This window comes from Triturus cristatus, chromosome 8 (genome assembly GCF_964204655.1).
Source record: "Triturus cristatus chromosome 8, aTriCri1.1, whole genome shotgun sequence".
Taxonomy (NCBI): Eukaryota; Metazoa; Chordata; class Amphibia; order Caudata; family Salamandridae; genus Triturus; species Triturus cristatus.
In genome coordinates this window covers 345,275,576-345,302,154 of record NC_140591.1, presented here as the reverse complement: position 1 = coordinate 345,302,154, position 26,579 = coordinate 345,275,576, and the positions used below count along the sequence as shown (strand labels likewise).

The 26,579-nt window shown below is 46.6% G+C and overlaps 1 protein-coding gene across 1 annotated transcript in view; it reads left to right on the top strand.

Annotated features, from left to right (window-relative positions):
- HSPH1 (heat shock protein family H (Hsp110) member 1) overlaps positions 1–26,579 on the top strand; it is a 702,844-nt gene that overhangs the window by 164,346 nt on the left and 511,919 nt on the right. The window contains exon 8 of the mRNA XM_085621665.1: positions 14,399–14,627. Coding sequence (XP_085477791.1) covers positions 14,399–14,627 — 229 coding nt within the window. The remainder of the gene's footprint in view (positions 1–14,398; positions 14,628–26,579) is intronic.

Sequence of the window (26,579 nt, the reverse complement as noted above, 5' to 3'; positions counted from 1 at the left end):
CCAGTGCATGATGGGAACAGGGCAAACCAAACTACCAAGCCAATTCTTATACTGGGAAGGAAACAAGCTTCCGGGGACCGGTTTCTGGCATCACAGCCTTCGTCGGCCCGGCTTGCCTGAATCCTGATGGTGCAATGAGCAAGGGACTCACGTCTGAGCATACCCTCCCACAATGAGTGTGGATAAAATCGATTTGGGAAAAAGGGGGTGGTGATGGACAGAGTTTCTGAATGATGCAGAATACTCTTACCAAGTCAAGAGATCATGGTTTTAATCCATCACCGTTTTTTAGCTCACTGCACCATCCCAGCTCAGAACCTGGCTACATGCAAATTAGTCTGTACCTGTCCCAGTGCATGATGGGAACAGGGCAAACCAAACTACCAAGCCAATTCTTATACTGGGAAGGAAACAAGCTTCCGGGGACCGGTTTCTGGCATCACAGCCTTCGTCGGCCCGGCTTGCCTGAATCCTGATGGTGCAATGAGCAAGGGACTCACGTCTGAGCATACCCTCCCACAATGAGTGTGGATAAAATCGATTTGGGAAAAAGGGGGTGGTGATGGACAGAGTTTCTGAATGATGCAGAATACTCTTACCAAGTCAAGAGATCATGGTTTTAATCCATCACCGTTTTTTAGCTCACTGCACCATCCCAGCTCAGAACCTGGCTACATGCAAATTAGTCTGTACCTGTCCCAGTGCATGATGGGAACAGGGCAAACCAAACTACCAAGCCAATTCTTATACTGGGAAGGAAACAAGCTTCCGGGGACCGGTTTCTGGCATCACAGCCTTCGTCGGCCCGGCTTGCCTGAATCCTGATGGTGCAATGAGCAAGGGACTCACGTCTGAGCATACCCTCCCACAATGAGTGTGGATAAAATCGATTTGGGAAAAAGGGGGTGGTGATGGACAGAGTTTCTGAATGATGCAGAATACTCTTACCAAGTCAAGAGATCATGGTTTTAATCCATCACCGTTTTTTAGCTCACTGCACCATCCCAGCTCAGAACCTGGCTACATGCAAATTAGTCTGTACCTGTCCCAGTGCATGATGGGAACAGGGCAAACCAAACTACCAAGCCAATTCTTATACTGGGAAGGAAACAAGCTTCCGGGGACCGGTTTCTGGCATCACAGCCTTCGTCGGCCCGGCTTGCCTGAATCCTGATGGTGCAATGAGCAAGGGACTCACGTCTGAGCATACCCTCCCACAATGAGTGTGGATAAAATCGATTTGGGAAAAAGGGGGTGGTGATGGACAGAGTTTCTGAATGATGCAGAATACTCTTACCAAGTCAAGAGATCATGGTTTTAATCCATCACCGTTTTTTAGCTCACTGCACCATCCCAGCTCAGAACCTGGCTACATGCAAATTAGTCTGTACCTGTCCCAGTGCATGATGGGAACAGGGCAAACCAAACTACCAAGCCAATTCTTATACTGGGAAGGAAACAAGCTTCCGGGGACCGGTTTCTGGCATCACAGCCTTCGTCGGCCCGGCTTGCCTGAATCCTGATGGTGCAATGAGCAAGGGACTCACGTCTGAGCATACCCTCCCACAATGAGTGTGGATAAAATCGATTTGGGAAAAAGGGGGTGGTGATGGACAGAGTTTCTGAATGATGCAGAATACTCTTACCAAGTCAAGAGATCATGGTTTTAATCCATCACCGTTTTTTAGCTCACTGCACCATCCCAGCTCAGAACCTGGCTACATGCAAATTAGTCTGTACCTGTCCCAGTGCATGATGGGAACAGGGCAAACCAAACTACCAAGCCAATTCTTGTACTGGGAAGGAAACAAGCTTCCGGGGACCGGTTTCTGGCATCACAGCCTTCGTCGGCCCGGCTTGCCTGAATCCTGATGGTGCAATGAGCAAGGGACTCACGTCTGAGCATACCCTCCCACAATGAGTGTGGATAAAATCGATTTGGGAAAAAGGGGGTGGTGATGGACAGAGTTTCTGAATGATGCAGAATACTCTTACCAAGTCAAGAGATCATGGTTTTAATCCATCACCGTTTTTTAGCTCACTGCACCATCCCAGCTCAGAACCTGGCTACATGGAAATTAGTCTGTACCTGTCCCAGTGCATGATGGGAACAGGGCAAACCAAACTACCAAGCCAATTCTTATACTGGGAAGGAAACAAGCTTCCGGGGACCGGTTTCTGGCATCACAGCCTTCGTCGGCCCGGCTTGCCTGAATCCTGATGGTGCAATGAGCAAGGGACTCACGTCTGAGCATACCCTCCCACAATGAGTGTGGATAAAATCGATTTGGGAAAAAGGGGGTGGTGATGGACAGAGTTTCTGAATGATGCAGAATACTCTTACCAAGTCAAGAGATCATGGTTTTAATCCATCACCGTTTTTTAGCTCACTGCACCATCCCAGCTCAGAACCTGGCTACATGCAAATTAGTCTGTACCTGTCCCAGTGCATGATGGGAACAGGGCAAACCAAACTACCAAGCCAATTCTTATACTGGGAAGGAAACAAGCTTCCGGGGACCGGTTTCTGGCATCACAGCCTTCGTCGGCCCGGCTTGCCTGAATCCTGATGGTGCAATGAGCAAGGGACTCACGTCTGAGCATACCCTCCCACAATGAGTGTGGATAAAATCGATTTGGGAAAAAGGGGGTGGTGATGGACAGAGTTTCTGAATGATGCAGAATACTCTTACCAAGTCAAGAGATCATGGTTTTAATCCATCACCGTTTTTTAGCTCACTGCACCATCCCAGCTCAGAACCTGGCTACATGCAAATTAGTCTGTACCTGTCCCAGTGCATGATGGGAACAGGGCAAACCAAACTACCAAGCCAATTCTTATACTGGGAAGGAAACAAGCTTCCGGGGACCGGTTTCTGGCATCACAGCCTTCGTCGGCCCGGCTTGCCTGAATCCTGATGGTGCAATGAGCAAGGGACTCACGTCTGAGCATACCCTCCCACAATGAGTGTGGATAAAATCGATTTGGGAAAAAGGGGGTGGTGATGGACAGAGTTTCTGAATGATGCAGAATACTCTTACCAAGTCAAGAGATCATGGTTTTAATCCATCACCGTTTTTTAGCTCACTGCACCATCCCAGCTCAGAACCTGGCTACATGCAAATTAGTCTGTACCTGTCCCAGTGCATGATGGGAACAGGGCAAACCAAACTACCAAGCCAATTCTTATACTGGGAAGGAAACAAGCTTCCGGGGACCGGTTTCTGGCATCACAGCCTTCGTCGGCCCGGCTTGCCTGAATCCTGATGGTGCAATGAGCAAGGGACTCACGTCTGAGCATACCCTCCCACAATGAGTGTGGATAAAATCGATTTGGGAAAAAGGGGGTGGTGATGGACAGAGTTTCTGAATGATGCAGAATACTCTTACCAAGTCAAGAGATCATGGTTTTAATCCATCACCGTTTTTTAGCTCACTGCACCATCCCAGCTCAGAACCTGGCTACATGCAAATTAGTCTGTACCTGTCCCAGTGCATGATGGGAACAGGGCAAACCAAACTACCAAGCCAATTCTTATACTGGGAAGGAAACAAGCTTCCGGGGACCGGTTTCTGGCATCACAGCCTTCGTCGGCCCGGCTTGCCTGAATCCTGATGGTGCAATGAGCAAGGGACTCACGTCTGAGCATACCCTCCCACAATGAGTGTGGATAAAATCGATTTGGGAAAAAGGGGGTGGTGATGGACAGAGTTTCTGAATGATGCAGAATACTCTTACCAAGTCAAGAGATCATGGTTTTAATCCATCACCGTAGGACAGGTACAGACTAATTTGCATGTAGCCAGGTTCTGAGCTGGGATGGTGCAGTGAGCTAAAAAACGGTGATGGATTAAAACCATGATCTCTTGACTTGGTAAGAGTATTCTGCATCATTCAGAAACTCTGTCCATCACCACCCCCTTTTTCCCAAATCGATTTTATCCACACTCAGTGTGGGAGGGTATGCTCAGACGTGAGTCCCTTGCTCATTGCACCATCAGGATTCAGGCAAGCCGGGCCGACGAAGGCTGTGATGCCAGAAACCGGTCCCCGGAAGCTTGTTTCCTTCCCAGTATAAGAATTGGCTTGGTAGTTTGGTTTGCCCTGTTCCCATCATGCACTAGGACAGGTACAGACTAATTTGCATGTAGCCAGGTTCTGAGCTGGGATGGTGCAGTGAGCTAAAAAACGGTGATGGATTAAAACCATGATCTCTTGACTTGGTAAGAGTATTCTGCATCATTCAGAAACTCTGTCCATCACCACCCCCTTTTTCCCAAATCGATTTTATCCACACTCAGTGTGGGAGGGTATGCTCAGACGTGAGTCCTTTGCTCATTGCACCATCAGGATTCAGGCAAGCCGGGCCGACGAAGGCTGTGATGCCAGAAACCGGTCCCCGGAAGCTTGTTTCCTTCCCAGTATAAGAATTGGCTTGGTAGTTTGGTTTGCCCTGTTCCCATCATGCACTAGGACAGGTACAGACTAATTTGCATGTAGCCAGGTTCTGAGCTGGGATGGTGCAGTGAGCTAAAAAACGGTGATGGATTAAAACCATGATCTCTTGACTTGGTAAGAGTATTCTGCATCATTCAGAAACTCTGTCCATCACCACCCCCTTTTTCCCAAATCGATTTTATCCACACTCAGTGTGGGAGGGTATGCTCAGACGTGAGTCCCTTGCTCATTGCACCATCAGGATTCAGGCAAGCCGGGCCGACGAAGGCTGTGATGCCAGAAACCGGTCCCCGGAAGCTTGTTTCCTTCCCAGTATAAGAATTGGCTTGGTAGTTTGGTTTGCCCTGTTCCCATCATGCACTAGGACAGGTACAGACTAATTTGCATGTAGCCAGGTTCTGAGCTGGGATGGTGCAGTGAGCTAAAAAACGGTGATGGATTAAAACCATGATCTCTTGACTTGGTAAGAGTATTCTGCATCATTCAGAAACTCTGTCCATCACCACCCCCTTTTTCCCAAATCGATTTTATCCACACTCAGTGTGGGAGGGTATGCTCAGACGTGAGTCCCTTGCTCATTGCACCATCAGGATTCAGGCAAGCCGGGCCGACGAAGGCTGTGATGCCAGAAACCGGTCCCCGGAAGCTTGTTTCCTTCCCAGTATAAGAATTGGCTTGGTAGTTTGGTTTGCCCTGTTCCCATCATGCACTAGGACAGGTACAGACTAATTTGCATGTAGCCAGGTTCTGAGCTGGGATGGTGCAGTGAGCTAAAAAACGGTGATGGATTCAAACCATGATCTCTTGACTTGGTAAGAGTATTCTGCATCATTCAGAAACTCTGTCCATCACCACCCCCTTTTTCCCAAATCGATTTTATCCACACTCAGTGTGGGAGGGTATGCTCAGACGTGAGTCCCTTGCTCATTGCACCATCAGGATTCAGGCAAGCCGGGCCGACGAGGGCTGTGATGCCAGAAACCGGTCCCCGGAAGCTTGTTTCCTTCCCAGTATAAGAATTGGCTTGGTAGTTTGGTTTGCCCTGTTCCCATCATGTACTAGGACAGGTACAGACTAATTTGCATGTAGCCAGGTTCTGAGCTGGGATGGTGCAGTGAGCTAAAAAACGGTGATGGATTAAAACCATGATCTCTTGACTTGGTAAGAGTATTCTGCATCATTCAGAAACTCTGTCCATCACCACCCCCTTTTTCCCAAATCGATTTTATCCACACTCAGTGTGGGAGGGTATGCTCAGACGTGAGTCCCTTGCTCATTGCACCATCAGGATTCAGGCAAGCCGGGCCGACGAAGGCTGTGATGCCAGAAACCGGTCCCCGGAAGCTTGTTTCCTTCCCAGTATAAGAATTGGCTTGGTAGTTTGGTTTGCCCTGTTCCCATCATGCACTAGGACAGGTACAGACTAATTTGCATGTAGCCAGGTTCTGAGCTGGGATGGTGCAGTGAGCTAAAAAACGGTGATGGATTAAAACCATGATCTCTTGACTTGGTAAGAGTATTCTGCATCATTCAGAAACTCTGTCCATCACCACCCCCCTTTTTCCCAAACCATACTTGGCAGCTCTTTCAGCATCATAGGCCTCCAGAAGCTCCACTAGCTGTCTAAGGGTAGGGTTGGAACCCTGTTTTAATCTCCTGGAGGTACACAGTTGTCTCATCTCCTGGAAAGTGAATGCATCATATCTAGAGGGAATCTGTCTAGGATTCTCCTCTGGGAGTATCAGTGTGATCTCCATTCAGGGACATGATTCTAGTGAGCGTGTGGTGTGTGCACCTACCTACACTAGTTATATCTACTAAACCTCTCTAGTAGTTGTAGTCAGGGTGTGCTAGGCCCTTCACCCTACAACAACTAAGTCCAGTAGGACTTAAGTATTATAATCTATGTTATATGTACCTAAACAATATCTTTGTGATCTTTCAATTTAGTATCTCAAGATTACAATGGTATTACAACAGCAAGCTCAGATCCCAACCACTGCTCACCAATGTGAGAAGTTGGCCTGATGTATGATGTCACTAGTTCTAGTGTACACCTTATATCAGTCCAAACAACCCTTATGGTGATTGGTTGTAAAGTCAACCTTATAGACCAGCTATCCTAGTGGTAGCATGGACAAGAGCAGTCTTAGGCTAAACTCTGAATGGCATGTGAAGCCAGCTGTTCTACCATTTGTAACCCCTTGAATACCAAATGAAAGGACACCACAACAGATCTATATATAAAATAAAGTGTATTTATTCTAGTCAAACCCTCAGCACTCTTTATGAGATTCGAGGTAAGTACAACACAGTCTTATTCAAGCATACATTAAGTCACACAGGTAAGTAATACAGTTAGGCCCTAGGGGCCACGCAAACCATATACTAAGTAAGTGGTATAAGGACCACTGTCATGGAAATAGGATAGGCCTAGGCCTAGGGAATCGCTGGGGCTACACTATACTACCAAAGGTTAGGAAGTGGGAGGCCCACGGGATTCAGGTGCAGAGTGGAAACACTCACGCGTAATGCGTATAATCGATAGAAATAGTACAGTTTAGAATTAATAAGATTTAGGACACTTCTGGAGTAACTAAGAAGTCGAGACTTGAGAACTAGACACTAGGATAGTCAATACCCTGATGAGCACCGGAGTACCCAAGTTACCTAGCCCACAGGCTGCGGGTGCATAGGTGTGAACTTGCGTCGGGTTTCGTCGTCGACTCCTATGGATGCCTGAAGGAAAGATGCTGACAGGCAGTCAGTGAAGAGTGTCCGGTGGATCCCAAGGCTGGGATCAAGAAGGAAGGATACCTGCAAGCAGAAGGGACAGAGTCTGGGTCACTAGCCAGTGACCACGTGGAACCAGGAAGGAACCAGGCGATGTCGGGAGATTGCAGGTGAAGAGGTGAAGCTTGTCGCAGCAGCCACGGGTACCAGGAGACGTCGAGGATGACCAGGACCAGGAGGCGAGCTGTCCCACGAAGGCTCGTGCTGTCGGCGGCGTCGAAGTCGAACTAGGACTCACCAAGCCTTGGCAAGCGGAACCCACGAAGAATAGAGGACTTGCTTCTGGTGCAGACCAGGAAGGTCTGGGGTGCTTCTCTTTTTCAGAGGAGCAGGAGGCAGTCTGGAGGAGCCAAACCAGCAGTGGAAAATCAAAGGTGTGTCGTCACAGAGGTTACTAGCCAACGGGCAAGTAACCGGACAGACGCGGCAAGCAGGAAAATGCAGAAGGGCCCCACGCAGGACTCGTAGAGTGTGGGGGGCTTATCTTCGGTGCAGATGGTGTTTGGGGTTGGGGCTTCTCAATCCCCGGTGCACAACCTCGAGGGTGCCTCAGAAGCTGCGCTGGAAGATACTCGCCACTTTTCCCAGGTAGCCGGTCCCACGTCTCTCGTCGCCTCCACGGATCTCAGCTCGGCTGTGGATGTGGATCAGGGTCGGAGAAGTCTGGAAGTCAAGGCTCTGGTCGGGCTCTGCAGTCGGTCCCTCGTAGAACTTCAGCAAAGCAAAGGGTAAGTCTCTTGATGGTGCCTGTTTGCACAGGGTGACCACTCCTTGGCCACAAGGGAGATTCTTCAGTCTTCTTCTTTCGTCGAATGTCGAAGGTCCAGAGTTTCTGTTCAAGTTGCAGGTTCAGGATAATCAGGATCAGGGCCCAACTAGCTACTAATATACTGGGCTAGTGGGCTGGGCTAACTGCAAGGTCCCTCCTATGGGTGGGACCAGGAAGGGGAGTGGCTACACCCCCTTTCCTTTGTCCAGTTTCGCGCCAGAGCTGGGGCTGGAGTGCCCCAGCACCGGTTTGAACTGGACTATGCATGGGACACCTTGTGTGCCCCAGGCAGTGTCTCATTCCTTTCAGCCCTTCCTGCCCCAATACACTAAAGTCTGTCTGGGGAGGTGCTAGCACCTCCCCAAGCAGGAAACCTATTGTCCAGGCCTCCCTGGCTGGGAGGGCTCCCAGCTGCAGGAGGTCAGACTCGTGTCTGTGGCAGCAGCATCCATTTTGTGATGCTGAGGCTTTGGTCAGAGTTAAACAGCAAAGAAGGATTTTAACATGTCTCTCCCTCTAGAAGGGGGGAATAATATCCTCATCACCAGAAATGGTATGGGGGTATTATTCCAAAGTGTTAGACACCTTACACGACGTCGTATGTTTTGATAAAGCCAAACCATAGTTACCATAACCGTTTAAGATTATAAGGCACTTTAAGAGTATATGGTAGGTTTTTTCATAGAACAGCTATAAGGACATGGTTCCGAAAGCTGCAGACAGGCTCAGCTCATGCTAGAGCACCATCTCACATGTTACCAAGCACTCTGCCTCCAGGATTGTTAAGGCCTGCCATAGGAGTGGCTGATAGGTACACATGTGTCTATTTTAAGGGTAGATATAGGTATACTATATCTAAGCAAGGGGTGATTACACGACCTTGCCCCAGCTGAGTGATCAGCCAGTTGTGTCTGATTGGAAGGCCAGGCCAGGGGTGGCATAATACATGCTGCAGCCCCTAGGAGGCCTAGGGTACACTGTACAGGGTCCAATAAGGTGATCCTTACCAATTGGGTATGTACCTAGGGTACATGGAGTCCATTTTAAAGAGAGAGCAGACAGCCTGAGACCCTGTATGGCAGGATCTCAGGCCAACTAAGTCAGAAAACCAGCTAGACACTAGGCAAAAAGTTGGGGGTAACCATAGTCAGATATCCACCTTCCTACAGCTCCATCAACGCAAGGCCTCTAGACCATTACTTCTGCTAGTGTCAGGCCTGCTGAACCCAGCCATGGAATTGTTCCTTACACCTGTGGTGGCAAAATCAGCATCATCAAGGTGTGAAAAGAAGTACCGACCACCGTAACAGAACCCGGTGTTCTTATGTGCTGAAACCTCTGCTGATTCAGTGGTGATTATAGCGGCACGAAAGTCTCACACTACCTCTGCCTCTTTTTTTTCCCCTGATAAGATCAAAAAGGTGGATTCATCAGGACGCAAGATTTACAGCACTGCTGCTACGTCCATGAAAACAGCCAGTGCCACAGCCCTCTCAAGACGGTACGAGTATGCCTTGTGGGAGTCAATCCTTCACTTTATGGACCACCTCCCCAAAGAACATAGGCAAGACTTTTTTAGAAATCGTTCAGGAGAGGGCTATGGTCTTGAACCAAGTAATAAGTGCGGCATCGGACTCCTCTCTTCTAGCTGCCCACAGCTACTGCCACGGAATCTCTCTTCGTCGGCACGCACAACTGCGTTTACTATCTCTGAAGCCAGCCGCCCAGTTACGGCTGCAAAATTGACCCTTTTCTGGCTCCACGGTCTTTGGCTCACACGCTGACGATGAAATGGCACAAATGAAAATAGAGATGGATACCTTAAAAGCGGTAGGACTAGAAAAATCCAAAGTACAAAGATGTTCATTCTGCCCCATTTCTCTGCACAGAGGGTTCAAACCCCTTAATGGCAGTCAAGCAGGTCGCAACAATATCAGCGGCCGTACAGGTCACAATGCAAACCACAGAGAGGTCGTAACTCCCAACAAACGAACCAGGGAGGACGACAACCCGCTGTGGCGAAACCCTGAATCTTCCCTTTCCCCTCTTCTATTACCCAGTCCGGTAGGGGGAAGCATTGTACATTATCTGGCAGAGTGGCAAAACATTACAACAGACGCCAGGGTCTTGAATATTGTCAAACATCGTTTCAGATTCACTGCCCCACCACCTTCCATTCGTCCAAAGGCATCCACGTCTCGCCTCAAGCTCTTACAGGAAGAAGTCAACATTCTGTGCCACAAGAAAGCGGTGGAACTTGTCCCTCGAAACCAACGAGGTCAAGGTATCTACACCAGATACTTCCTAGGGCAAAAGAAAGGCAGACACAAGTTCAGGCTGATTCTCAACCTTCTCATTGCGAACAAGTGGATCAGGAAGGAAAGATTTAGGATGCTGGCCTTACACTAAATTTACCCTCAACTTCAAAAGGGAGACTGGCTCTGGTCGATAGAGCTACACAACGCCTATTGTCATATTCCGATCACATAGTCCCATCGGAACTTCTTTAGGCTTGTCGTGGGACAGAACCACTACCAATACACGGTTCTCCCATTCGGCCTCAAGTCAGCGCCCAGAACATTCTCCAAGTGCATGGCAGTGATGGCAGCGCACCTTTGGATACAAAAAATCTTTGTATATCCCTACCTGGATGATTGGCTTATCAAAGCTTCCACATGCACAGAAGCTCAAGAGCATTTCCTACGTTCGTGTGAGCTGCTCCATCGCTTCGGTCTACACGTCCGTGTTCAAAAGTCCTCGTCATATCCAGTTCAGACTCAACATTACTTAGGAGCTACCATTGATGCTTCTCTGAAAATGTCTCAATATTCAGCAGATAACCCATCCATCAGTAGGCAGTCTCCTCTCTCCTGCATACTCCTGACTCCCAATGCTCGCCTTCTCATACGTAATCTCCAAAAGTGCTTGGAGGACTAGTAGAACCAGTTCTCAGGGAACTGGGAGGACAAGATCACCCTCTCAATTCATGCCGTGAAATCTATTCAGTGGTGGTGTTACCAGAAGAATCACCTAAGCGGAATGCCTTTCCATCAACTTCCACCAACACAGACCTTAGTCAGAGACCCTTCACTGTTCGGTTGGGGAGCCCACATTTATCACTTACAGATATAGGGACCATGGTAAGTATCAAATCAACCTTCTGAAACTCCAAGCAGTACACCTGGTACTCAAGGCTTTTCAGCCTTCATTCACAGCTAACAATCTGCCTTTTTCAAACGGACAATACAACCTCCATGTTCTACCTGAACAAGCAGGGGGGAACGAGGTCCAGAGCCCTGTCGCAAGAAGCCAAATCGATTTGGCACTGGCTCAAAGCCAGGAATCTAACGCTGGTAGCTGCACATCTCCCAGGGGAACAGAACATCTATGCAGACGTGCTCAGCAGGGTTCTTGACGAAAACCACGAGTGGGTACTGAACAAAGAAGTCACACAAAGTATCTCCAGTTTGTGGGGCACGTCTTCTATAGATCTGTTCGCCACAGAAGAAAACAAAAAACGCAGTGACTTTGACTCCAGATTTTACCATCCAAGGTCTTTAGGGAATGTCCTATGGATCGACTGGTCAAAAAATTTCTTTACGTTTTTCCTCCAATACCATTAATACTGACAGTCCTGCAGAAACTGGCTTCCACAACAGCCCGAATGATACTCATTGCCCCAAAATGGCGGAGACAGCTGTGGTTTCCAGACCTCCTTCACCGGTCTATCTGTCCACATCTCGGACTGCCTTGCAGACTGGTTCTCCTCACGAAGTTCAGAGGTCAACTGCTAAACCCAGCCTTTTCATTTTTGAGTTTAGCAGCATGGCTCCTGATATAGTGAAGTATGGTCATTTAAACCTGTCTCTGGACTGTATGGACATTCTGAAGGAAGCAAAGTGACCATCTACACGAACAACTTATGCTTTTTAATGGAAGCAATTTTGTATTTGGTGCTCTTCCAACCAATTTGATCCCACGTCTTGCCAGGAATAAGTTATTCTCCCTTATTTATTATATCTTGCCAAGTCTGGCCTTCAATACTCCTCAATCAGGGCCCCCCGTCTGCTTCCATGGCATATTGGAAAAGTCCTTCACAAATCTTTCTTTAGGATTCCAGTCATAAAGGATTTCCTAGAAGGATTAAAGAAGGGTTTTCCTCCCATTAGACTCCCTTCTCCTCCATAGCAGCTGAATGTAGTACTGTTTTGTCTCATGCTTCGAATCCATTCACGATGCTTCATTACAGCATCTCACATGGAAAACCGTTTTCCTAGTGGCAACTACGTCAGCGAGGAGAGTTAGTGAGATTCAGGCTCTTTGCACTCATGAACCTTACATAGTATTCCACTCCTCTAAAGTGTTATGCACACATCCTAAATTTATCCCAAAAGTGATCTCAGATTTCCACGCATCGCTTTACCCACGTTTTTTCGAAACCCTTTGTCTCTAGTGGATACCCAACAGAAGAAACAGCTATTTACCTCTGGTAATCTTTCTGGTGGGTACTCTGTCTACCTGTAGATTCCTCACTGATCCCATTCTCCTTCCCTGTCTGATGGATGGAAGTACAGGGATAAGATTAATAAGGTTCTGATCAGTCTGGCAATGCGTTTCAATTGATTTCACACTGTCTGGTCGTCTTGAAGGAAGTAAATGACTCACCAGTCAATGGATTTCAAGAGGTCTCCAGTGACTCATCTGTCAATAGTTTACTCAGGCTTCATTAAGCCTCCCAAGAAATGTTAATATTATGGATGTGCTCATCTTAAGCTTAATCTGGAGCAACTGAGAGTTAAATGTACTACCTTGGAAAGTCAGTATTTGTAAAGCTTCTGCTGTACAATAGATTACTTTCACAACAGAGTTGCAAAATATTAGTTTCATTGGGACTTGGATACGACTGTAAATCCCAAGAGGTGTTGCCGCTAAGATCTTTTTCTTCCACATGAAATAATTATGGCATTTTCTGCCCTTCCTGTACTGGATCTCGTCAGTACCTGCATTCATTTCGTCCAGGCTGAACTAGAAATGACATATCTGCCTGTTAATGTCTGATGGATTGCAGAGTTTTGCGCATCCTCTCATTGCATGATGGTAGGCCAGCTGCTACCAGGACCAGTGAAGAGGTAGGAAGATGGTCTGATCAGTGCCTCAGATTGAGCTTCAGACTTCCACCACCTAATTTACTCCCTCAGCAATTCTCTCCGTCCTTCTCTGGACCTAGCAGTAAGACTACTAATTTACTCCCTCAGCAATTCTCTCCATACTTCTCCGGACCTAGCAGTATGACTAAGTTCCCTAGAAAGCTGGCTGCCATGATGGACCTTACCAAGATGATTAGTGAAAATAAAGATGTTTTAGCTTTTGGAATTAGACTACGTTGATTTTGACCTAGGCATGGCCATGACATATTTTTAGATTTTGTGCACTTTAACAAATATATATCAGACAGCTGAAGACACCGCCTGAATGTGTCTTTTGAACAAGAAACATTGAAATTATGTATGTATTACCTCCCTGCCTCCTTGAAACGTACGCTACTCCCCGCTGCAACCTGTTGAACCCTGTGCTAGCTCCTACCAGTTAGACATTGTGCGTTTCTTCTTACCCCTTTTGACCATGTGCTCTTTGCCTCCCTGTACCCTGCTCTGCTTTCCTACATCTGTTCACCCGTGGGACTCCTCCACTTGGCTCTGCCATGCTTGTTTCACCCTTCTGCTTCTGCAATACTTAATCGGACGTAGCCCGTGTTGCTTTGCTTTTTACCACTTAGTTGTTTTAGCTTGTGCAGTGAAAGAGTATTTTATAAGCTTGACTAACATACAAAATGGTACAGATTTTTCAGCAGCATTGCACGCTTCACTGTCTGAGAAGTAAGCAACCACTACTGCTATCCATGTGCTGTCTCTTTTGTATACTACTTGGGTATCAAGTTTCAAACATTTTTCCAATGCCCCAAGGACAAATCCTTTGGCATGATCAATGTTTTTTTAATTTAATTTTATAAATATTATGCAACCAGGAGCATGCTGGGAGTGTGATTGGGTATGGAATCCAGAAGATATAAACTAGAACAAATACTGATGGTACTGTTTAATATCATGGATAATTCAAAATGTGTTTATTTGAAGCTCTGCTAAATTAAATGGTGCTTTTGATGATCCTAATGGTGAGATGGTTTTCACTTTTTTGCTGTGGTACTTTTTTTTATGGACTTAGTTTTGTTATTATGTTTCTTAAATTGCAGTCAGTATAGGTGGTTGATATTATCTAGTACTACAGCAACTTGTGTTGCTATGAATGTAGTTAAATCTGAATGAGCAATAACCTGTGCTGTAACTGAGATTCGAAATTCTGTAAATTCGTATTTCAGGTCCCAGTTTGAAGGATTATGTGCTGACCTGCTGCAAAGAATTGAGGCTCCACTTCGTTCAGTGATGAAACAGGTCCAGATCAGTGCAGAAGATGTTAATGCTGTCGAGATAATTGGCGGGGCCACTAGAATTCCCTCTGTGAAAGAGAGGATTGCCAAATTTTTTGGTAAAGATGTTAGTACAACTCTGAATGCTGATGAAGCTGTGGCAAGAGGATGTGCTCTGCAGGTGAGGCATTTTTTTCAGTATTACCCTCGCCTGAATTGAATAATGTATGAATTCATCATTCTTAACATCTTCACCATTCTTCGTATTTTTTGATTATGCTAGCCACTGTGGTTAACTATCCTTTTATTTTTTTGTGTCCACAACTAAATATGTCTACACATACCTTGATATACGTTTCTAGTTAGTACACGTGTCTAGAGTTACACCTTTTCCCTACCTGTTGATTGTTATCATCCTGATTAATTATGGGAGTTATTTCACTTACATGGAACTATAATACTAGAGGCCTGAGCAATGCAATAAAAAGCCCTGGCTTTGGAAAAAGGTCTCCTGCTATTAAGCAGTCCGTAGTTATAGGATTGAAAGTTCTTGGTAACCAGTCATGGCCCGTCCTGCCCTTCAATTCACCATTAACTGACTGAGCATCAGTATTTTTTCCTTTGCAGGTGATTTGTGTCACAAGTCTTCCGGTATTGCTCAGTGTGATTTTTGTCTTTGCTTTCCAACGAGTTCTAGAATACATTATGGTAGGGGTCCATCACAGTGGATCTCTTCTACTTGAGTATGAGCTGCCTTAAATCACATGCTGTGCACACCCCTGCCGTCTGTTGTTGAACTTGACAGTCGTAAGTTTTCCTTGAAGGAGTTTTAGGTTAGAGTTGACTGGTTCATACTAAGACACAGACTCAGCTTCAGATTGATTTCTTTCCTGCCATCAGGTTCTTACGGGCTTCCACACCTCTTTGACCACTGTGCAACAAAAAACATTCCCCCCATTGGACAGCTGGAACACCCTCATCTACAACACATTGAGCATTGATCAGAAAACATCAAAAAGGCATTGCTACCTCGACTGCATTGAAGCCAAATCATTTGATGAGCCCGGGGCGAGGCACTTTCAGAATTATTTGTGTGAGGTAGAGGGTATGGACAACACACTATTTAGATTTTGCTTTTCATATGGGGCCACATGTGCGGAATCAAAGGCCTTTTAATAAAACAAATCAAAGTGACAGTTGCTGGGCACATTATTCCACGATTTTACTGAGACTTCATCTGCATCAGTTGACTAAATCAAAGTGCTCATTTCTGAAAAGAAACAGGCGGGTCCATCTGGTATCCCAAAAGACCACCAGGAGAAGAGTTCCATCTTTGTTTCTTCCTGTCACTTAAACTGCTCTACAGATCCTGCACCAGCACCCTGGACTGAGATGACATATCAATATAAGCGGCATTCACAGAGGACCGAGCATCATACGGCCGGCTCAACAAGACAGTAGTCTTGGCCAAGAGGGACTTCCCTATGGAGTTTGCCCTACAAGAGAGCCTCGGTTCCATGGCAAGGAATGGCCAAGAGATCACCATTCCTTCTTAAGTGAAACGCCTCCAAAAAAAGCTTGCCTGTCAGTGCCAGTCTACTTTATTTCCACAAAATATGTGAAAGAGTTCATGAAGGAACTGGTGCCCACTTCCCCATTTGGCAAAATATTCACCTGCTTGGGAGGTCAGCAGTTTTCTGGCCGCTCTCATAAAGAATCTGTTTGTTCCTGTTCACTAGGGTTCCCTTGTTCCCTTTAATGCTTTTGTGCAAGAGGTTTTTTCTGTAATTTCGGCAAGGCACATTGGAAAGATCCAGGCATTCTGTATCCAACCACCAGTCCTAAAGTTTGATCAAGCAAACGCAACTCTGTCAATCCTCGTTTCATGCCTAAAGTGCCCTTGTCATTCCACCTCAATGAAAAATAACTTTTTTTTTTTTACTCAGTTGCCTATTCCTGCAAAATGTGCCTTAGGCACTTTTTGCTGTTTAACAATGCCCAGAGTTCTACAGTGATGGAATTAAGGATTTGGAACTCAGATCAACTTTTCTTATTAAAAACCCCAACAAATGTTGCTCAATCGGGAACCAGAGCATTGCCTGCTGTATCACAACTTGCAAATTCATTCCCATGTTATGACAGGATGACCTCCAACACATAATGTGGGACATTCCACCAGAGACACTTCTATTGCTTCACTTTTCACTGGTGTGCCCTTTTTTTTTTTTTTTTTTTATTGTTTCCAAGACAGTTCCACTATTGTAAACATACATGACTTCAAATAACAGAAAGCAAAAGAAAGAAAAAAAAAAGAAAAAAAAAAGGAAAAAGAAAAACAGATCACAAATACTACGATGTACACATATCATCAGAAAGAAAATTCATAAGGGCTCCCCAAATTAACATGCCTAGACATTTCTTCCTGGTTCCTTTTAAGGCATTGTTCTGCTTGGGTTTTCGGATCAGATAGAACCCGCTCAGCAGAGCCTCTCTAACCCAAACCAGAACGTTACCCCCTCCCTAGGGCCTATTCACACCTAAATAACTACATATATGTACCACCTAAGGACAGGGAATTCCTACTATATATACCAAGACCTACAAGTCACAGCCTCGCGGTCCCAAACGGACCCAGGACTTCCTGCCCAGACAGCAGCCACAGACTTCCTGCCCAGACGGCAGTCACAGCCTCGCGGTCCCAAATGGACCCAGGACTTCCTGCCCAGACGGCAGCCACAGCCTCGCGGTCCCAAACGGACCCAGGACTTCCTGCCCAGACGGCAGCCACAGCCTCGCGGTCCCAAACGGACCCAGGACTTCCTGCCCAGACGGCAGCCACAGCCTCGCGGTCCCAAACGGACCCAGGACTTCCTGCCCAGACGGCAGCCACAGCCTCGCGGTCCCAAACGGACCCAGGACTTCCTGCCCAGACGGCAGCCTTAGACAAGTCACAGCCTCGCGGTCCCAAACGGACCCAGGACTTCCTGCCCAGACGGCAGCCACAGACCTCCTGCCCAGACGGCAGTCACAGCCTCGCGGTCCCAAACGGACCCAGGACTTCCTGCCCAGACGGCAGCCTTAGCACGAGTTCATCCTATAATTACCACGACATATAACAAGGGAATCAGTGTTACTATATATCAGATCACACAAAGACAGCTAGTTGAGCACAACCTGTTCCCCAGTTCGAGGGGCTCCTTTCTCCCTTATTCAGTTACCACCTACCTGGTCAGGATTCACAGCTGACTAGAAGAATAGGTTACCCTCTTACACAAGAACACGTAGCACATATTGCTTTACTACAAACTGAATGCTTTATTTAGTTATTACATGCACACTCACGGAACATAATACATATCACATAACCTGCAAAGAAAAGTGAAAGATTAAGTTGTACACTCTAACAGTAAGGGGTTGACATCACCTTGGTCGTATGTAGCCTGCACTCAATGGTCATCTAGGTTCCCTTCTTGTCTGCGCCTCGGCTTCGCCTGGAAGTCACACCTCCGCGATCACGGGTTTACTCCCGTCTCCCTCTCCGAGTCACTGGGACCTCTTCCTCATCGGCTACTCTCTTCTCTTTAGAATATCTATTTCTCGGTTTTTCTCCACCTCCAAGTTTGTCATCTGTCTTCCCTGGAATAAGTAGCAGCTTTACTACTAACGGCCAGGTGCCGCCCATGGACTAGAAGCAAGTGCCAGTATCTGCCTCAAACTTTCACTGATATAGATGTGCATTTCCTCATGGAAAATTCCAGCCCGTAACCTGCCGCCCACCAAATTCTTGTACCTCCCCGTGCCAAGGACACGTTCCCAGCCGGCCGGCCTGATGTAGTGTCTTCGGCATGAAGAAAAATACAATCCTTCGATAAGGGCCGGCCTGAACCGGTTCTCTCCAAGCGAATAACACCTCCTAACTAAAACACTGCCTATGACCTAGAAACATCCCGAGCTGCCAGAGCAGGAGGAAAGATGGAGTCTCTCCCGTTTAAGGCCTACCAGGCCTGAATTCAGCACGGCTCCATGAAATACCCTCACTACAGAACAGATTACCCCTAATGCTAACGAATCTATCCCCTAGGATGTATATGCAAACCCTGATCTATGGGGAAGAACACAGGATCATGTCGAAGTGCCTAATAAATAGGCTCTATACACTACTCTAACCCTTAGACTTGAATGGAAAGAGACTGAAGTCACCTAAATCACCCTTCAACACAATAAGACCGGAAAAATCGAGCAGTACATTTCACCCTTGACTTCAGTCTATTATACATTCATTAAATGGAGCTAACATCTGTGGAAGAATAATATGAAACAAAGCTAACTGATCTATGTCTAGTACCAAGTGTGCAGAATTGAAATAATGAAGGAATACACTGAATAAAGCAACAGATAGAAATCAAAACAGCAACAGCAATCAAAATACCACCTAATATTTGGCGTAGCGCGTGTATATCAGGTAACCAATTAAAGAGCCAGTCAAACCAGCCCTGGTCAATGTGTTTTCTAACTTCTTCTGTTAAGTCACGCAACTTGTCGATGTGAGCACGAATGGATTGTGTATGGTCAGACAAGTTAAAACAACAGAGACCTTCGAAGTCCGAGCAATCATGTCCATGTTTAAGCAAAAGATAATCAATGGCTGCTCTATTTTGCAAAATGGCCCTACGTTCACCCTGGGCGTCTAATAGCATGTCAGACAAAATTGTAGAAGTATGATTAATAGATTTCACCATCCAGCAGGCCATTTTCCCAATAGATTTGGCATTATAAACCGCCAAAGCAGGAACACCAATAATTGAAACAGCTAAGCTAAGGTATTCAGACTTGGAATATAAATGCAAAGATGGGTCACAATCCTCCTGTAACATTACAGTATCTCGAAGCACACGAGAGTTGGCATTCGGATGCGATGCGAACATCAACAAACTGAGTCTCGTAATGGCACAAGGGCCTCCGGAAATGTTGGCAGGGACAAATGGCCAGGAAGTATTACCACATGAGAAAAGCCATCCGGCAGGTAGTAACATTGTGCGATAGTGACTGGGGGTAACTACCAAACTATTACAAGTCATATTGTTCTGAACTGAAACACATGTGGTCGGTGTCCTTTGGAAGCACAAAGTCCGTTCGTGAGTTGTGAACGAAGTGGCGCCTTTTAGTTTTAGGCGCAGACATTCAGAGATCGCACTAGGATTACACGTAAGAAAGAAGCACAAATCACCTTGTGTGATATTATAAGTAAGTATTTGGGACTGGATGGGTGTTTGCTCGTTCGGCAATTCAATACATAGAGGGCAATATACATGGGTAGCAAAATCACCCAGGAGAATATTGGGACGGGCCTTCGAGACATTAAAAATATGAGTTAAAGTTTCCAATGAGGCGGGGACAGCAACCAGGCAGGTCGCCAGAATGTCATGTACAGATCTCATCGGTGTCAAACAGAAGTGAGGGGCGTCAGTCACCCTTTTATCAAGTGCGGTCCAAAAGTTCGATGATGAATCCCATGCAGCGAAGGAACGCAACACTCGGGTTCCCAGTTCATCCCGGGTTCATAGGATCCCTCCTTTCTCGTCGTACCAGTCCGAAAACAGTCCGGCTCTGACACATCCTGCAGCAACAATCTAAAGAATGATCTGAAAGAGAACCAAATACAGGCATTAATCATTCTCGTAAATAACATTTATCAGCCGGGACCGCTTCCCAGCTATCTTTCCCTGGTCTCATAACTAAAATGGTATTATCCTGACCGGTGGCAATGACCTCTGCTTGTTCAGGGGGATTCTTAGGCGACTGCACCCAAACTCTGGCCCCAGGATTATCCATGGAGCCAAAACCTTTCTGGCCACGTACAGTTAGCAACGTTGGAGCAGTGCCTTTCATTAATACACCACTGAAAACAGGCATTATGAGTAATTGAGTCACTCGGTCAGTGCGATGTATCAGTAAGTCAACCTCACTGCTATTCAGCAGGAGCACCTTAATCTCTCCCTGATAATCACTGTCGATAATTCCTCCAAGCACCTGAATGCCTTTTACAGCCAGCCCCGATCTAGGGGCGATCAATCCGAAATTTCCAGGTGGTATCTGAACACCAACACCTGTCTCTATGATGACTCGATCTCTACTTTTTATAACAATGTCATCCATAGCATGCAAGTCTAAACCTGCCGACCCTGGGGTCGCTCTACATGGAGCCAAAGCTCCGGGAGTAATTTCCCAATACATCACAGTTTCTCTGATTTCATTAGGCATAGCCTCAGCATTCGGGGGAAACAAACGCATGAGTGGAGATTCAGCATTTAAAAAAGGACGATTATTCAAAATCAATAGTGCTTGGGGCAAAAAGTATCGCCAATTTTTATACTTGTCATCCGTTAACTTACGCAGCTGGTCCTTTAGCAGGCCATTCAATCTCTCCACCAGGCCCGAGGCCTGTGGGTAGTAGGGGATATGGAATATCCATTCAATATTGTTTTCCGCACAGAACTCCTGTACCAATCTTCCACGAAAATGGGATGCATTATCAGATTGAATTTGGAATGGCACACCATAGTACTTCATAATTAATTCTAATGTTTTAATGGTATTCAATTGGGTAGCTTGCTTACAGGGAAGGGCTACCAGCAGGCCACTGTATGTATCAACAATAGTGCAAACATATTGACAATTCCTACTCATGGGAAGTGGACCAATGTAATCGATCTGCCAAATTTGAGCGGGCAATTTGCCGCGATGTAAATGACCTTTAACAATTTGGGGCACCTTACGCCGTCTGATATGCTGACAAACGGCGCAGTGTAAAATAACATTTTTGATTAAATCTAAGGGAATATAAATTCCTCGATCAGCAGCCCACCTGCTAGTGGCCTTCTCTCCAAAATGTCCTGCCTTCTGGTGTGCCCATTTCGCCAATCCCGCAATATCAGAATCTTGCCTGTCCACCACTGCCTCAGCAATTTTAGACTTCTCATCTGCAATGTTATGAAAAAATTTGTCAAGAGAACCTATCGGGGTGTGAGCGTCCACATGGAAGATTGTAACAGTACTCTGTGGGAGCATCTCCCAAATTTCTTGCCATAACTCTTTTCCCCATAATTCTTTGGAGTGTAACTTCCAATTATGGGAATGCCAAGTTGGCAACCAAACAGCCAGTCCATTGGCAGTAGACCAAGAATCAGTGAAAATATGACATGTACCAGGTAACTCTTGTTTCAAAACTTGGTAAACAGCGTAAAGCTCGGCAAATTGGCTGCTTTTACCTTCACCAGTTGTGCTCAACAATTTCTGTGTGATCGGATTATAGGACACCGCCTTCCAGTGCCGTGTCATCCCTATAAACCTCGCTGAACCATCAGTGAACCAAACATGGTTTCTTTCCGCTGCGGACAAATCATCAAAAGGCTTACCCCACTTGACAGGAGACTCCTGTGCTAAAGGTACGGAACATTCACTCTCAGTCTCAGTCGATGGCGCTCGCGCCACCTGCTCATGTAAAGAAGCAACTCCTTTCGGGCCCACACGTGCCCTGTCTTGTATGTACCATTTCCATTTAATCACACTCGCCTCTTGAGCGTGTCCAATTCGGTGAGTTTTCGGCGAACTCAGAACCCACTGCATGATAGGAATTTCCGGACGCAGAACTATATCATGTTCCAAAGTCAATTGCTCGGTATCCACCAGAGCCCAATAAAAAGCAAGTAACTGTTTCTCAAAGGGTGTGTAACGCTCACCAGCATCAGGTAACTTTTTGGTCCAAAAACCTAACGGTACTTTACTCCTGCCTTGTTTCTGCCACAAACTCCAATTTGCATAAAGGCCCTGTACAGACACATTCAAATCCACGTCACCATCACGTACAGGCCATAAATCCAGAGCATGTTGAATTGCCTCTTTTGCCAGACTAAACGCATCTTGCTGTGGTTTATCCCATTCAAATGCATTCTTTTTACGCGTGACCCGGTACAAGGGGGCCAATATTTGACTCAAATGAGGAATATGCTGGCGCCAAAAGCCAAACAGACCAATGAAGCTCTGGGCTTCTTTCCTATTTCTAGGAACTGCAAAATCAAGAATCTTCTGTTTAACCTGAAGGATCACTTCACGGTGCCCTTCATGCCAATTAATACCCAAAAATTTTACAGCCTGGGACGGACCTTGCAATTTATCTGGGTTGATTTCCCAACCTTTCTCACGCAGGCACTCAATGACTCTGTCTAATTGGGTCTGAACTTCCTCTTGTGTTTCGCCTTGGATCAAAACATCATCAATATAATGACATATCTGAATTTGGGGATGAACCGGTACCTCAGCCAAATGCTCTGCCACCAGCCGGTGACATATCGTAGGACTATGCACATAGCCCTGGGGAAGACTTCTAAATGTCATCTGACGCCCGTTCCACGTAAAACTGAATTGTTCCTGACACTCTGGGGCAATCGGAATTGAAAAGAAAGCATTAGCAATATCAATGGACGCGTACCATGTACCTGGATGCTTTTGGATTCTCTCAATAAGTGTAATAACATCCGGAACTGCAACAGTCAAAGAGGGTGTGTGCTTGTTCAATTCTCGATAATCAACGGTCATGCGCCAAGAGTTATCACTCTTACGCACCGGCCAAACAGGATTATTCCAAGCAGAAGTAACTGGGGTTATGACTCCTGCATCCACTAACTCCTGAATAGTGGTACTAATCTCCTCATGACCACCTGGAATACGATACTGCTTCTGACAAACCACTTTTGTCGCATGGGGAACTTGTATGGGGGGCATTCTTAAACGACCAACCCGTATAGGTCTGGACGATATATAATGCGTTGTTCCAAATTGGTAACATCCGTCATCTAGATGCAGTCATTCCTCTCAAAATATCAATCCCAATTATGAATTCTAGAAGTGGCACTACTAGTACAGAATACTCTTTTCTAGGAATTCTACCTATTCTCATTTCAAGCAAAGTTTGAACTGCAGGGGTTTCTTTTCCACCTAATCCGGTAATAGTAAAAGGCTGACCTGTAAACTTCTTTGATTTTCCATGAATAAGAGTGGCCTCCGCTCCTGTATCTACCAATGCTCGGGCCCTTTGGATATTACGATGTCTCCAATAAATATCAATATCTACATAGGGTCTATTATCTCTGTGAGCCCATCTGTGTACCGGAGCTTGACCTATTTCCTAGTCATTCTTACTGCATTCTGTGTACCAGGATAAATCAGGATAAAGACTCTCACGTTTCTTAGGTATCGGTACCTCCTGTTCATATCCATTCCCAGTACGGAACGGATTCGTATCTTCTGCATTGTACTGCGGGTTACGATCGACCAAACTGTGACGATCCTCTCTCCTCCTCAACTCAGGGGATTGATCCCTATCATCTCTACGTCTGCTGTAAACATAGTCAGTTCTCCCCCTTTCTCTTTCCCCCTCTCTCTCCCTGTCTCTCTCTCGACGGGGGGACACATCACGTGCAGAACGTCAATCATCACGACGAACAGAGCGCCCACGGCGGTCGTCATCACCGCTACCGTCAGAACCACCACGATCACACTCAGTGGTCCGAACACGCTGGGCACCCTCCTTTCGATCCAAGCCACGTTTGCGAAACAACTCCCACAAACGAGCGGTAGTCTCACCATCAATGTCCTCCCTCCGCACACCATCAGCCAGAAGACCAGAAAAAATATCACGTCTAGTAAGTTTATTTTCACCAGGAGTACGAGTGTCAGGCCGGGACTGGCGTTCAGGTTTAAATCACTCACCCAACTCACCGAGTTGGCGCACCGATTCCAAAACCGTAGATAACACGTTACCAGTCTGATTAATCAATAAAGTCATCATGACCTGCTTATAGGCAACAGGGGAAGATCGAATGATACGGTTCCGCACAGAAGATGTCAATGAACCATCAAGCAACCTGTCAGCAGTACCCAGAAAAATTGCCGTTTTCATCACCTCCTCTTTGAGACGTTGAGCAGCATCACGCAAAGTATACCACGGCTTGTCATTCACAGGCCAGTCAGATTCAGTAGGATATTTTAGATTACAACCCTCAGTCGCCAATTGGAGTAAAGAAATCTGACCAACACCATTATAGTTACGAAAATGATCCTGCACAGTAGAATCCAAACTCAAGGAACAGAACTTTAAACAATCGCCAGTATCCAACATAATACCAGCAGCGCCCAGTTCATAAAGGCGCACCATCCATGTGAGCAAGGACTCGCCAGCTCGCTGCCGAAATCGCTGCAAAATATCACTAATTTCCTGCTGAGTAAAGTCTTCTAAACAGTCCAAAGAAATACCCTGCGGAGCATTGGGAGACTGCTGCAACTTCCGACGGAAAACTGGATGCGCAGAAACCGCGGGACGAGCATCACAAGGAGCCCGATCAGTACTCGTAGAGGGACAATCAGTGTAAGAAGTATTGATCCCACTCGAAGAACGAGCGTAATCACGGGGTGCACCATCAAAGGTGCGAGAAGCAGACTTACAATCATGGCGGGAGCGAGAAGACTCGCGCTTGGCAGACTCCTCACCCGAGGAACAAGAATCAGTCGAGTTCCAGATATTACCATCCCATTCATCAGGATTCCAATCCAGCCCGGCCGTCGCCACGACCAGACGCACCTTTCGCGTCGAAACCCGACCGCGCCTGTTCTTGTATTTATAACGAGCAATTCGCACAGCCGCCCGTTCGGCAATAGTTTGGTAAGTCTCAAGTTTATCAGCAAGCAACTTATTTTGACACCGCAACAAAGTATGAGAATTCTGAATCTCAACAAAGTGCGCTTCCACATCTTTAAGAGATATCTGTAGCTTCAACAATCTCTCATGCAGAATCCTGTATGCAGACAAAAGAATCCAACCTCTGCGCCCCAAAATGGGAATCTCCTCACCCTTCGATACGGGTGCCTTCTGCAAACAAGCAATCACATCAGCCGGTTCTGCCAGCTCCAAAGAAGAATTCCAATTCTCACTCAAACCAGTAGAATCAGCCCACTCACGGGCCAAGGCTTCATAAGGCGTTGAATCCCATCCGGGAATATCAACGGGCAACTTAAAAGTAGATTTAGACCTTCTAGAAAACATCGTGAAAAAGGAAAAAGAAGAAAAGAAGAGAAAGAAAAGAAGGAAGAAAAAATAAAAACTATACACACAAATATACAAAAATAAAATGCAAACAAAACCACGCACGCGCCGAAAGCAAACACAAGACAACCACAACGCACACAGGTTTCGTAAACGGTTCGTGACGCCAAATGTTCTGCTTGGGTTTTCGGATCAGATAGAACCCGCTCAGCAGAGCCTCTCTAACCCAAACCAGAACGTTACCCCCTCCCTAGGGCCTATTCACACCTAAATAACTACATATATGTACCACCTAAGGACAGGGAATTCCTACTATATATACCAAGACCTACAAGTCACAGCCTCGCGGTCCCAAACGGACCCAGGACTTCCTGCCCAGACAGCAGCCACAGACTTCCTGCCCAGACGGCAGTCACAGCCTCGCGGTCCCAAATGGACCCAGGACTTCCTGCCCAGACGGCAGCCACAGCCTCGCGGTCCCAAACGGACCCAGGACTTCCTGCCCAGACGGCAGCCACAGCCTCGCGGTCCCAAACGGACCCAGGACTTCCTGCCCAGACGGCAGCCACAGCCTCGCGGTCCCAAACGGACCCAGGACTTCCTGCCCAGACGGCAGCCACAGCCTCGCGGTCCCAAACGGACCCAGGACTTCCTGCCCAGACGGCAGCCTTAGACAAGTCACAGCCTCGCGGTCCCAAACGGACCCAGGACTTCCTGCCCAGACGGCAGCCACAGACCTCCTGCCCAGACGGCAGTCACAGCCTCGCGGTCCCAAACGGACCCAGGACTTCCTGCCCAGACGGCAGCCTTAGCACGAGTTCATCCTATAATTACCACGACATATAACAAGGGAATCAGTGTTACTATATATCAGATCACACAAAGACAGCTAGTTGAGCACAACCTGTTCCCCAGTTCGAGGGGCTCCTTTCTCCCTTATTCAGTTACCACCTACCTGGTCAGGATTCACAGCTGACTAGAAGAATAGGTTACCCTCTTACACAAGAACACGTAGCACATATTGCTTTACTACAA